The 14,778-nt window shown below is 42.4% G+C and overlaps 1 protein-coding gene across 1 annotated transcript in view; it reads left to right on the top strand.

Annotated features, from left to right (window-relative positions):
- The first annotated feature begins 977 nt into the window (after positions 1-977).
- nkd2b (NKD inhibitor of WNT signaling pathway 2b) overlaps positions 978-14,778 on the top strand; it is a 38,101-nt gene continuing 24,300 nt past the window's right edge. The window contains exons 1-3 of the mRNA XM_058085358.1: positions 978-2,741; positions 2,834-2,860; positions 2,936-3,027. Of these exons, the coding sequence (XP_057941341.1) occupies positions 2,717-2,741; positions 2,834-2,860; positions 2,936-3,027 (144 nt within the window). The 5' untranslated portion in view covers positions 978-2,716. The remainder of the gene's footprint in view (positions 2,742-2,833; positions 2,861-2,935; positions 3,028-14,778) is intronic.

The following is a 14,778-nucleotide window of genomic DNA, read 5'->3' as shown; positions in this document are numbered from 1 at the left end:
AATTTCCTGTTTTCACAATTTCTGAAATATCTATTAATTCTATTAATTCATGGCTGCACGGTGGTCGTGTGGTTAGCGCACAGACCTCACAGCTAGGAGACCCGAGTTCAATTCCACACTCTATCTCTGTGTGGAGTTTGCATGTTCTCCCCGTGCATGTGTGGGTTTTCTCCGGCTAGGTTAATTAGCGACTCCAAATTGTCCATAAGTATGAATGTGAGTGTGAATGGTTGTTTGTCTATATGTGCCCTGTGATTGGCTGCATGGCCACCAGTCCATATGTGTGTACCCCGCCTCTTACCTGAAGACAGCTGGGATAGGCTCCAGCACCCACTGCGACCCTCGTCAGGATAAACGGTAGAAAATGAATGAATGAATATTAATTCATGGCTGCACGGCGGTTGTGTGGTTAGCGTGCAGACCTCACAGCTAGGAGAACCGAGTTCAATTCCAACATTGGCTATCTCTGTGTGGAGTTTGCATGTTCTCCCCGTGCATGCGTGGGGTTTTCTGCGGGTACTCCGGTTTCCTCCCACTTTCAAAAAACATGCTAGGTTAATTAGCGACTCCAAATTGTCCATAGGTATGAATGTGAGTGTGAATGGTTGTTTGTCTATATGTGCCCTGTGATTGGCTGCATGGCCACCAGTCCATATGTGTGTACCCCGCCTCTTGCCCGAAGACAGCTGGGATACAAAACATATGAAAATTGTGTTTAAATTGCATCACTTCCTGTTCACATTTATAGCAACACACACAAGCATGAGTCTTATTATAAAAATGAATAATGTGATAAAAATGTCTACCCTGTAAATATGAAAATGTATGGTTTGTATGGCTCTCGTCTACATGAAACTTTATTACTAGGTTGTTTTTGTGTTTACATGCCCTCAATTTGGCATAACTGATTCTGCCAAAGTAATCACCTGCAACTGACAGCCCCTTTTTTCCACTGTTGTCTTTGCACAATCTCTTCCTTCTTGCATGCATTCTGATATTTCCCCCAACTATGTTTTTTTTTTCATCCCTTGAAGGAAAAGCATCTGATGTAGCAGCGGGGAAAGAGAGAGAAGGCTGTGTACCTTGTGAGGAGGATGCAGCAGAGCCGGGGCTGCATGAAGAGAAGGCAATAATTAGGCAAGGCAGGATGAGAGAAGGCTGACATCAATGAGATATGCAAATGTACGCTCATCCTGTCAGCCGCAGACACATCTGAACGTCCTCTGAATGTCTGAATGGTCAAACAGCAGATAGAGCCGCAGTATTCCACAACTGCATTTCCTCACTGAGGATTAATCAGCTCCACTTCTCACAGACAGGAAGTGGAATGGAACAGTAAATGAGCAACCCCTCCTCAAGGCAGATCAGTCCCCCTGCAAAGCATCTCTGGCTCATTTTTGAAATATGATCTCGCAGGAGTTTGCTGTTTACAAAATACACATTAATGAGTTCACGCAGCAGGGGGGGGGGGGGGGAAACGATGGCCCTTACATAGTCATAACATTAGGAGGCGTGTGTTCTGCAGCCAGACTCTTATTTTAACGCGCGCCAAGAGAAACAAACCATAAAAGTGCGGAGGAGCTTTTTTGAACTTAAGAACGTTCAAAGTACAGCGTGTCCTTCCAGGTTTGCTTCTACAAACAGCGGTTTATCTTTAGCACATGCGGCGCACGCTTTTAGTAATACGCGTAAACTTATTGGGGGGAAAAAAACGCAAGTGAGCTAATCTTTGGCGGATGTCTTTAACGTCTTAGCTAGCATCCGTTTCAGTGTATACAAATGTAAAAATGAAAACATTATGATTCGTTGAACAATGTTTTTTTATTTATAAATACTAATAGTACTAATATACTTGGGAAACAGGCTCCAAAAACAATCACTTACATTTATTTGTAGCTTTAAATCGACGTGTATTCATTTACAGTCCAGCCTTTGACAACATCCAATATGGCGGCGACGTTGACGTACGGCTCAGGCCTAGATGCGGCGGTTATCTATATGAGGAAAAACGGCCAAGAAAAGTTGCCCCGTTTGCAGGACTCAATAACTTGTACAAATTTAGATACATATGAACTACAAAATGCTTATTGTATGTTTCGAAAACGGGTTTTTGGGAGTCTTTTTTTTAGCATTATCCAGTCTGTCTTAGCTTAGCTTAGCCTAGCTCTAGTAGCCTAGCCAAATATTAACTAACCCATGTAAGAACAAATATATATTTATTACGTAAAGCACTCCATTGTGATATTATCATTATTATTATCACTCTCAATGTTCATTTTTTGAACTAACATATTTAAAGCAGTTACCGAATTTAAAAATATTACCGGAAAGTATTCGCTCAACTGCATGCTTTTATTTTAAAGGCCTAACCGGAAGCGGTTGCAAGTTACGCTCTCTAACTCGACACACATCGGGCGCATGTGGTGTGTTTTAAGCTCAGTCCGACTGAGGTGTACTCAGGGAGAGAGGAGCACTGCTATATTGAAGGTGCTCTCCACATCGCATCCCCTTTTGACTACTTCACGGTGTTCTTTCTGGATTTCCTTTTCCCCCTCAATGAACGACAGATTGAATTTTTGGACTTTGGATGAAGTTGGGAGTTTTTGGCTTGCACAACAATGTGACCATGCTGAGTTGAAGCATTGACTGTTCTCCCTTGTTGGATTTACGAGTGTCTTTTATCGATCCTGAGACGTTGGGGGGGGAGGACTTAAGAATGGGCAAACTTCAATCCAAACACGGTAAGAGATGTTATGAATCAAAATGCAATGTCAACTTCATTGATGAAGTAACAATTATGTGTTGTTTTTGCATGCTCCCCCCCCAAAAAAAGCGTGCAAGCGCAGAGAGAACCCAGAAGGTGAGGACCTAGTGCATGATGCTACGTTCAGGGGTCGTAATACAACAAGTTTATTTCATATTCTCTTCGTGTTAGGCGACAGTTTTGTCGTGAACGCCTTCCTCCGGAGAGGCATGGACGAATGTGAGCGTTATGGAGGGATGGATCACAAGATGAAGAACATGCAGGTAACTCATATTAATATTTGCATTGAAATATGCGTGTGGTGTGGTTTTGATTCAATACTTGAATCACAGTTAAACCCAATTGTCGTATTTTATTGACAATATAATTTATTATCTGCGCATTTGCACATCAAATATCACATGCATTGTTGTTTGATGTAATATTTAACTGCTGGTATAGGCTCCAGCATACACCGAGACCCTTGTGAGTACAAGTGGCATGGATGGATATATCTTCAATGGGCACAAAATGATTTAAACTGACCCCAAAACCTTAATTTTCTATGAAGGATTAATTAATCATTTAATAATAATGTTTTTAAAAAGTCATACAATAAGAATAATAATTTTAAAAACTGTAAATATTATTTTAAAAATTATCTCTCACACAAATAATTCCAAAAAATATTCCATAAAAAATAGTAATGATTACAAATGATAAAAATCAGTTGAAATGTTCACACATTCTTATGCTTTTTGCCGTATGTGTGTGTGTTTGTGATGGGACGCGTGTGTGTCAGACACATGAAAGTAGTCCGCATGGGGGGGGGCTGATTTTGCCCATCTTTCAAAAACTGTATTTTAAACATGAACACATTTATTTCCCTTTTCTGTGCATTATAACACGAGAAAACTAGTTAATATGAGCTAGCTAACAATGCATTGGGACACTTATTTCAATGTGAAGCCCTGGAAAAAATTAAAAAAACTAAAAAAAGTTATACTTTAACCGTACACTGATGATAACATGTAGTAGTTGGCAGTATTTTAGCTTATTTTGATGATTTAAAACACTACTCAAACTTCTTGTTGACGACGTTTTCCAGTAGATTAAAGCGTGTGATTGAACGCGTGTGACATATGAAAGTAGTCCGCATGGAGTTGTGACACCCCCTGCACTTTTTTTTGTGGGAGGAGTGATTTTTGCCCATCATTCACAAGCCGTATTTTAAACATGAACACATTTATTTCCCTTTTCTGTGCATTATAACACGAGAAAAGTAGTTAATATGAGCTAGCTAACAATGCATTGGGACACCTATTTCAATGTGAAGCCCTGGAAATTTTTTTATACTTTATTTACTTTATACTTTAACACGTACACTGATGCTAACATGTAATAGTTGGCAGTATTTTAGCTTATTTTGATGATTTAAAACACTACCCAAACTTCTTGTTGCATGCCAGCCGTGTGTTTGTGATTGGACGCGTGTGTGTCAGACACATGAAAGTAGTCCGGATGGAGCCGTGACACCCCCTCCGCCCCCCACCCCATGTAAGATGAGCCGAGCCCTTCTTGACTTTTAAAGTGTCTTGACGAGCACGTGTGAAGACGACAGGCAAAAAGTGTCTTGTTCTTCCTCACACGTCGATTGCCTCACAGTGAGTCGATTATTCCGATCCGGCATCCCTAGAGGAAAGGTAGTGGTCTCCCCCAAAAGAGGGGTGCAAAGTTTACTCTTGGAGCCCGCGTCTCCTATCAATGCCTCCCATTCTGTACAGCAGTATAACATGACATCACTTCAATTAGGGGTCCACTATAAGTTCACATAGGGGTACGCTAGCTAAGGTGGGTGGCTAATTTTAAGGTGGTCGATTTCAGGGGAAACCGCCAAAGCCATAAGGCTTTTATTATCCCACTCGTCCCACCCACTCATCCATCAGGCCCTGATTTATTTGCTATCATTGCTTGCTTACATCATATAAAAGGCGTACGTACCATGGTCATTTTTCATCAAACCTCCATTAGGAATGACACGGAGCTGACGATGCCATCATAGCGTACGTATATGTGACCGCATGGGCTATACTATAGCTGCTGGTTAAGTAGGAATAATCATTTTCCCATACATTTCCACCCCCCCCCCCCCCCCACACACACACACACACTTGCAACCACATCTGCATATTCAGCCCTTTTTCACTCTTGACGCATGTGAGCCGTCGCCTCAATCTGGCGAAATAAGGAGTTTATGGATTCAGTTTTCTTTTGCACAGCAAAATAAGTATGTGATACTGAACATATAGTCCTAAAAAGGGGACTGTTTAGAAACGTTTCAGTGTTTGAGTTGAATCTTTATTTAGTTTGATGCCGCAGCGTAGCATTTTTCAAAAGACAACCCCTGACCGACTGATCTTTCAAGGCTCACAGATTATTGTGTTCTATGGTTATATGTACATGAAAAAGATTACTCTAAAAAAAGTTTTTTTCTACCTTTTCCATTATTTAACATTCATTTTCTATTGCTTATCCTCAAAAGGGTTGCAGGGGGTGCTGGAGCCTATCCCAGCTGTCTTCAGGCCAGCTAGCCAATCACAGGGCACATATAGACAAACAACCATTCACACTCACATTCATACCTATGAACAATTTGGAGTCGCTAATTAGCCTAGCATGTTTTTGGAATGTGGGAGGAAACCGGAGCATGGGGAGAACATGCAAACTCCACACAGAGATGGCCGAGGGTGGACAGTTATCAACTTGTTTACGTATATTTACGTATATTATTCTGCCACCTTGTGGTCGTTTATATGGCTTAACATTGTTCTGCAGGAGAAATCCATTAGTGTGGAGTTGAGTCATCACCTCTTTTTGCCTCTTGAGCCAAAAAACGTAAAAAAAAAATTGGGTTTATTAAATTTGAGTTTATCTTTAAAATCCTGTACTATGATCAGCCAACATTATGTTTATGAATATGTTTATTTAGTTTTGGATCACAAGTGATCACTAGAGAGCAGGATGTTGCTTAATGGCTGCTGTGTACTTGTCATTACAACCTGTCTAACCACCTTTTTACACAAGTGGCAATTACGGTACAACACGAGAACAAGTGACTGACAAGGCGGAAGACATTTTGTCTAATTGCATCCTTTTCCATTTTCCTTGCCGTTGCTTATGTAAACTAAAAAAAGCACCAAAAACGGGTCATTCCATCCCACCCGTTTAATTAATGATAACTGCATCCACACAATCAGGCGTGTAATTTAAATGTTGAAATAATGTTCAGAATTGTCATGAGTAATAAAGTTTTTTATATGCCGAAGATGCTAAGTTGACTTGCTTGCTAAGCTAGGTGCCCTGCATGATGAGCTGCAGGGACAGATAGCATTACTTGTGACTTCATAGGGGGGGGAGCAGATTGGCCAAACATTGCTGTTTAGCTGCGACATCCCCCCCCCCCCCCCCCATTGTCGAACGGGGGGGGGGTAGGATTCCTGGGCTGTCTGGCTGCAACTTCAAAGTGCAGCGCTGAGAGTTATAAAAGGGCTCTGATATCAGCGGAACCTCCGAACCCTCGCCCCCCCCTCCGTCTTGGGGAGGGGGATGATGTACTGCCGGGAAAAGAAGCACAAACATGGCCTGTGCCCAACGTGAGCCTGTGTAAACTTAGAAAGCTTCTCGATAAAGCTTTAATTTTCGCCCCGGCAATCTGCAAAGGCTTTGCTTTAAGGAAGGAATAACAGCAAATCAGACGACTTTAAATATTGATCTTTGGGCAAAGCGTGATTCCAGTCGGCAGCTGGCGGGTTGCCGCCGCCGCCGCCTTGTAATCCCGCCGCAAGCTGCAGAAGAAATAGTTATTGGGGACGTGATGCAGCAGCACGGCCGTGACCGAGCACAATATGTGCTGGAATTATGACTAACCATTTTTTATTTGGGGTCTAAGGGTTTATTCAGTACAACCGTGCGTCCATTTATATTCCTATCATTCAACTACATGGATCTGTGTTTAGCATGTGTTCCGGATAGGATATATGTATCTAACATTAGCCACGTTTACATGAGGGGTTTTTCAATTGAATGGTTCTGAATAACTTTTCCGAAAACAATGGTATCCATGGAAAAGAATATTCCAATCTCTTGTCTACATGCGCCGCTATAATCAAACAGAATAGTCAATGGGGCATGCCCAGTAAAATGTAAAGTAAAATCACGTGATATCGGCAATATCCGTATTGCCAATTTTTTGTTCGTCCAGTTTTGAAATTTAGTTTGGATCCAAAATGAACTTTCCGCAGCAGTCCAGTGCCGATTGTTCGACTCCATTTTTAAAACCGAAGAAAACGTCTCTGTAGGGGCGCTCCGATCGATCGGCCACCGATTGGTATCGGCCGATATTAGTAGCCACGTTTACATAAGTTTTTCTTTTTCCGAATGGAATCTTTCCGAATGACTTTTCCGAAAACAATGGTATCAAAGGAAAGGAATATTCCAATCTCTTGTCTACATGCGCCGCTATAATCAAACTGAATAGTCAATGGGGCATGCCCAGTAGAACGTAAACATCAACATCACGTGATACCGACTTCCCCTACTTTTTGGAATAACCCTTGTATTGCCAGTTTTTCGTTCGTCCAGTCTTAGTTTGGATCCAAAACGAACTTTCCGCAGCAGTCCAGTGCCGATTTCTGGCCTCCATTTTAAAAACAGTCTCTGAAGAAGAACGTCTCTGTTGGGGCGCTCCGATCGATCGGCCACCGATTGGTATCGGCCGATATTAGTAGCCACTTTACATGAGTTTTTCTTTTTCTGAATGACCTTTCTGAAAACAATGGTATCCAAGGAAAGGAATAATCCAATCTCTTGTCTACATGCGCCGAAATAATCAAACAGAATAGTCAATGGGGCATGCCCAGTAAAACGTAAACATCAACATCACTTGATACCAACTTCCCCGACTTTTCGGAATAACCCTTGTATTGCCATCCAGTCTTGAAATTTAGTTTGGATCCAAAACAAACTTTCCCCAGCAGTCCAGTGCCGATTGCTCGCCTCCATTTTTAAAACAGTCTCCGGAGAACATCTTTGTAGGGGCGCTCCGATCGATCGGCCACCGATTGATATTGGACGATATTAGTAGCCACGTTTACATGAGTTTTTCTTTTTCCGAATGGTATCCAAGGAAAGGAATATTCCAATCTCTTGTCGACATGCGCCGCTATAATCAAACAGAATAGTGAATGGGGCATGCCCAGTAAAACGTAAACATCAACATCACTTGATACCGACTTCCCAGACTTTTTCTTTCCCTTGTTGGAATAACTCCGTATTGCCCGTTTTTCGTTTGTCCAGTCTTGAAATTTAGTTTGGATCCAAAACAAACTTTTTGCAGAAGTCCAGTCCAGTGCCGATTGCTCCTCCATTTTTAAAACCGAAGAACGTGTCTGTAGGGGCGCTCCGGGTGTTAAGAGTTGAGTTTCAGCTTGGCGTGAGTTACTGACTTATTTTATATCATATATACCTGTAGTGAGGTTATTCAAACACGTGTCCAATTTTTAGGCCTTATTCAACCAAGACACATCATAATTTATTAATGTTATTAATTTTGATGATTTATTAAAACCATAACAGAGTGAAGCTTCAAAATTCTAAGCGCAACATGGCGACATATGGCAATATTTTCGAAGTTTTTTTAATCATGAGACAAATGACAAAGGAGTCAATGACATAAGTACGGACTCATGGATCTACAGAGGTATTTATTCTTGATGGCGGCCATGTTTTTCATCCAATCCTGCTGTTATTTTACATACAGTAAGGTCAGTAAGACACTAAATGTGTGTACTAAATTTTCTGCTGATTCGACTAAAGACCCTCAAGTCAGAGTGGCTGAATTTCAAGTCCTTTCGACTAACCGGATATTTAACTTTGTGGTTTAATAACCGTACCACCATGTTGTGTATTTGTCCGAAAAATTAGGCAACCCGGTGGAGATACATGTTTTGAGTGTAGTGTTTCATAACTTTGTCAGCACCTGTCATCTCCTTGTATGGATAGATGTTGCCCATCAGGGTAAGAAACCTTTCTACTCTGCCTTGCTCGTGATTGTAGAGCGCAAGCGACGCCACCTGAGAGGCAAACACGGCGTAGAGGAGACATAAAGGTGCGCTGGTATATGTAGCTCCTTTTTAAACAGTCTTGAAGGCATTTGGAAGCTCTGTTTTTTTTCCACCCTTCCCTCTCTCCCCCACCCCCCACCCCGCCGAAAATGGCTTCACAAGAAGGCGAGCTGTGAGCCTTCATCTCTGAATGAAAAGCATGTGGCTGGCATCCAGAACAGCGGGGTCTTTCAGCACGGCCCCGGCAGACATCTGTTCCTGGTTTGTGCTGAAAAATCCTGGAGCAGGGAGAAAAAGAGATGGGGGGTGGGGGTGAGTTGGGGGGGGTTTAGACGTGGTGGGAAGGTTGCCGCGGAATAGGGAAAAGAGGAGGAGTGGGGATTTAAGGGTGTTTTTTTCTTCTTTGGGGAGATGTTTGAGGGGGTTTAGAGGAATTGAGAAGGGGAAAGGGGGGGTTGGGGTTGGGGGGGGGGGGCAACATCTGCATCACTTTGGGATATAGCCCCGTTTCCACGTGACTGCTTCGTTCAGTTGGATTCGGAATGCATTTTTTTCCACATATCCATCCATCCGTTTTCTGTACCGCTTATCCTCACAAGGGTCACGGGTATGCTGGAGCCTATCCCAGCTGTCTTCAGGCGAGAGGCGGGGTACACCCTGGACTGGTTGTTTTTTCACATATCTGTTGTCATAATTGGGGCTGCACATTGGTTGAGTGGTTAGAGCTTAGGCCTCGCAGCTGGGAGCCCCGAGTTCAATTCCACCCTCAACCATCTCTGTGTGGAGTTTGCATTTTCGCCCCGTGCATGCGTGTTTTTTTTTCCCAGGAACTCCGTTTTCCTCCCACATTCCAAAAAAAACATGCTAGGTTAATTAGCGACTCCAAATTGTCCATAGGTATGAATGTGAGTGTGAATGGTTGTTTGTCTATATGTGCCCTGTGATTGGCTGGCCACCAGTCCAGAGTGTACCTCGCCTCTCTCACCCAAAGTCAGCTGGGATAGGCTCCAGCACCCCCGAGACCTTCGTGAGGATAAGCGGTAGAAAATGAATGAATGAAAGATTTGAAAGTTAAATGCCAACGTTCTCTATGACGCATTAATATAACGACTACATAAGTTATCGCATGAGATGTCGAGGAAGTACCAATTACCGTATTTTCCGCACTAAGGCGCACTTAAAAACCTGATAAGTTCCAAAATCTGTAAAAAAAAAAAAAAAAGTTCTTCTACTTTGGTAAGCGCTCCGCTTGATCGACTGTCGTACCATTTCCCGCTGACGCAAGGACGGAATACGTACGCTGGCAACGATAAACCAATCAGAGAACATTTTGTAATACGTACAGTAAGTACTGCAAAAATACAAAATTACTTTATCACTATATTGACAGTAACTACGGTACCGATTATGTCATTGTATGGTCATATCACCTCGTACTTCGGTACATGACAAAAATAAAATAAAATAAAAAACAAAAAAACAAAAAAAAAATATTAGGAAAGCAGGAAGTGAACAAATGTAACAGTTAAGATTGTAAAACAAGAGTCGCTATGGTTGCCTCATTTTGGTGTTAAATGCCGACTGAACAAGTGCTTCAAAAGTACGAATGTAGTACCGCTAACAGATATGTAGTAATACCCAAAAACTACGTTGTTAGCCGTATGTTGCAATTAGCATGTAAAGCACTACTTTTACAATTGTGAAGGTTGTTGAATGTTTGATTCCTGTCATCATACTGAGTCATGCTTTTTGATCGCCCGCATTAACAGCGGCGGCTCAATAGGCACATCACTCCACACGTCTAAGACTTCTGTTTATCTTCTCCATTTTTTTTTTGTTTGGTTTGCCATTTGCCGAATGCTAACCTCTCTCTCTCAGTGTAAACATCATCGCCGGGGCGGCCTCCGCACTCATCGCCGGTGCGAGATGCTTACATAGCCGCTCTTTCATGTCGCCGGCGTTGCCGTGAGCGTCACCGTGTCGCCTCTGAGTCAGATGGGCGAGTCTGACCCGGGTCTGTGTGTTTGATGGAAAAAGAAGCATGACATGTCCATGAGGGTATTTTGGAACTCTTTGGAGTGCTGACTAACACTCACCAGGGCAGAACCATCATGATGCGGCGCTTGGGACCGTGCCGCGGTGCCACTGTGCCAGACGCCCACCATGGCAACCGACCCTAACTGTGTCCGTAAGAGTTGTTTGGTTGACAAATTTGAAGGCCGTGGTTTTCAGCCTTGTAGGTACAGAGTGACTGCCCCAGTTGGCACCAGTGCAAGTTGACTGTAACACTGTATGTGTCACCTCCTATGCTTTTCATGGAAATAGGTTGTTTAGTTTTTGGGCACTCGGGCTAATAATGTGATGAAGTAGCCTTGAAGTAATTGAAAAGTACTAAACACTACCGTGTTTTCAGTACCATACCATTCCGTACCGTATTTTCCGCCCGTGCTAAATGCTATGCTAAAACATACAGTTGAAGCGCAGAAGAACAGGAGTCGTTGGCGGACTGTCGAATTTTGCAGGAGCAAACTTTATTTTTTTGTTCGACAAGAACTCATACTTTTAACTGCAGCAAAAGGAGAGCCCAAAAACGTCAACAAAACAGTTCTTCCTAGTACCTGAACCTCAACTTATATAGTTAGTTCCTGGAGTTACAGTATGTACCGACCCCCTAGCACAGGGTTGGGCAAACTACGGCCCGGGTTGCTACATGCGGCCCGCTAAGCGTTTGAATCTGGAAAGTGCACCCAAAGTGCTCTCGTCTATTGTGAAGTTGCATCATCACCTCTTTGTGCCTCTTGCTAAAAAAAAATAATGTAAAAACGTATCACTTTTAATGAACTTTTCATGTTTTGATGCCTTTTTTGTTATGGGCACCCCAGAACACCTAGAACCTGTTTTTCCTGTATTTTGGAGTTGGAGGCTACGCTTTATTAATTATTCCCAGTTAAAGCGGGTTAACAGCATATTAAGAAATAGGCGGTTATAATGGGAGTAAATGGGAGGACGCCCTAAGGTAAAGCGTGTCTGCAGTTATGCAAATCTCTTGCAAAGAAGGGATCATAAGTCATACAATTACCCTTAAAAGTGACCGATTTAAAGCATTTGGTCCTCCGGGGTGCCTCTGGGGTTTCGATTCATCTTCACTAGCATCAACACTAGCATGGAAACAGGAGTTCATGACGTTCAGAGACTAGCCACGTCCCATTCTAACTGTATTTATTAAAACAATAATTACTTTCTATATAACGTCCATCGACTACATGTTGTTTCATCAAGTTTGATGTGCTGTGTGACAATCGTCAGAGCATGAAGTTCTTACAGACGGCTCAAAGGGGAATATTTTTAGACAAGAGACACGCTTTCATTACTATCGGAGCTGTTATCCTCACAGAATTACGTCGCGTCGCCTTCTCTCTCTCTCTCTCTCTCTCTCTCTTTCTCTGTGCCTTCAGTGCCGCTTTGAAGTGGCATGGCGCTTCTTTTCATGATGTTTGTGACATATTCCCACACTTTTCGGCCTGCACACAGCAGTGCCTGAATAGCAAGGCGAGCATTAGATTATCTGCGGGATGTGGATAATGTGCGACACCTCCGGGAACTGAAAATGGAAGAAATGCATGCTTGTAAACAGCCACAAACAGATTTGTATTGTATCCCAAACTCTACCTCCTACTATAAACACAGAAAATACACAGGATATATGTGTTTATATTCATAAATCAGTATTGGTATTATATTATTTTAAGTTCTCTTTAACGGCGGCACATAAAAACGTATTTCCATCTGCGATTAAATGTGATTAATTGTGAGTTAACTCGGCACTAAATGTGATTAATCGCGATCAAATATTTTAGTAGATTGACAGCCCTAATTATTTTATATTGTACACGTTTTTCCATCTGTGATTAATTGTGAGATAACTCGGGACCAAATGTGATTAATCGTGATCAAATATTTTAATAGATTGACAGCCTTAATTATTTTGTATTGTACACGTATTTCCATCTGCGATTAAATGTGATTAATTGTGAGTTAACTCGGGACCAAATGTGATTAATCACCGCCAACTATTTTAATCGATTGACAGCCCTAATTATTTTATATTGTACCCGTATATCAGGGGTTTGGATACTTTTTCAGCGGTCACAAACACTCCAGGCGATACATGAGATTGCGTCTACGAGAACAAAACGAGTATATGACAACCAAATGATTGCATGTCAATCATCTGTCAAGACATAGCGTGTGAATGAACTAATAAGCGGGGAAGAAAAATGGTGGGTAAAAAAGTTTGATCCCCAAATACCAAAAAAACTTAAGTAACATAAAGTAAAGTAACATTTTGGTTGAGAAACATATAAGTGGGCTGCACTGTGGTTGAGTGGTTAGAATTCAATTCCACCCTCTGCCATCTCTGTGTGGAGTTTGCATGTTCTCCCCGTGCATGTGTGGGTTCTCTCCGGGTACTCCGGTTTCCTCCCACATTCCAAAAACATGCTAGGTTAATTAGCGACTCTAAATTGTCCATAGGTATGAATGTGAGTGTGAATGGTTGTTTGTCTATATGTGCCCTGTGATTGGCTGCTGGCCACCAGTCCAGCCTCTCGCCCGAAGACAGCTGGGATAGGCTCCAGCACCCTTTGCGACCCTCATGAGGATAAGCGGTAGAAAATGAATGAATGAATGAATTCCAGCCATTTTTCCAAAGCTCATTTTTTACTGATTATCGCATGTTGAGTACTATAAATTTGTACATGTTGGTAGGTCTGCACTGAAATGAAAGCCTATCTCGCCCCACCCCCTTGACAGTTCCCTCCCACTCCCCCCAGGGGGAGGGGGCCCGTCGCACTATTTGAGAAGCACTAGCCTATATAGACATGGTATATACCAAAACAAAGATTAGATGCTCATCTTTTCATCACAAGGGTGTACCCCGCCTCTCGCCTGAAGACAGCCGGGATAGGTTCCAGCACCCTCCGCGACCCTCGTGAGGATAAGCGGTAGAAAATAAATGAATGAATGAACATGTAAGTGTGAAAGTTGCACATTTTTATATGGCACAAACGCCTTCTGAATTGCATAGTTAGAATCTGAAGGCAAAATTTGGAAACAATGGCGAGCTTTACGTCAGCATCATTATCAGTGGGAAAAAAACGACACCTATATCTCATTTTTATGCCAAAATGGGACATTCCTCCATTTTGACTCGTGGTGAGCCAACTTAATGCAGGACTTTTTATCAACTCAAACTTTGAACGATGCTCTTCTTACAACATTGGAAGCATAGACTTGTCCAAAATGATGATAGTGTGTGGGGGGGGGGTATGCTAGGACAGCCCCGTCGAGGGTTAACGGTTTGCGTCTGTGCTCTTGCTTTGCTGCCAGGGGAAAGAAAATACCTGAATCTGGAGCCCTTTGCTTAATGCTGACATTTTTGGCAAAAACGTCTGGATCCGAGTCTGTGTTTGATCATGTTGAGTCTCCCGGCCAAGCAAAACACCGGGAGACTCAAAGGTTATTACATTTTAGTGTGTAAGGTATGTTTCCACATAAACCCCCTGTCCCCCCCCCTCCTCCTCTGCCCCTCTTAGAAGGCAGCAGCTCTTTTCCAAGTGTACTTCATTTCGCAATCCTTGGATCAGTCATGGGAATATTCTTTTTGTTGTTGTTTATTTATGTTATTATGGGCATTTGTAATTGAGCATACACCATCTTCAATGATGCACTCACATCACCTTACATCCTTGCATGTCGTCTCTTTAAATATTTGGAAATGGAGGTTTCTTACTTATTTTTAGAAGGTGCGGGGATTCCTCTCTTGAATATAAATGTGTTTTTTCTATGAATGAGGGCGGTGGAAAAAAACGTCGGCTCCACAGCTAATCCGCAATGGAAGCTTCAGGGAAACAA

This window comes from Doryrhamphus excisus, chromosome 10, assembly GCF_030265055.1.
Source record: "Doryrhamphus excisus isolate RoL2022-K1 chromosome 10, RoL_Dexc_1.0, whole genome shotgun sequence".
Lineage (NCBI taxonomy): Eukaryota > Metazoa > Chordata > Actinopteri > Syngnathiformes > Syngnathidae > Doryrhamphus > Doryrhamphus excisus.
The sequence above is the reverse complement of the archived record's forward strand: the minus strand, read 5'-3'. Positions and strand labels throughout refer to the sequence as shown.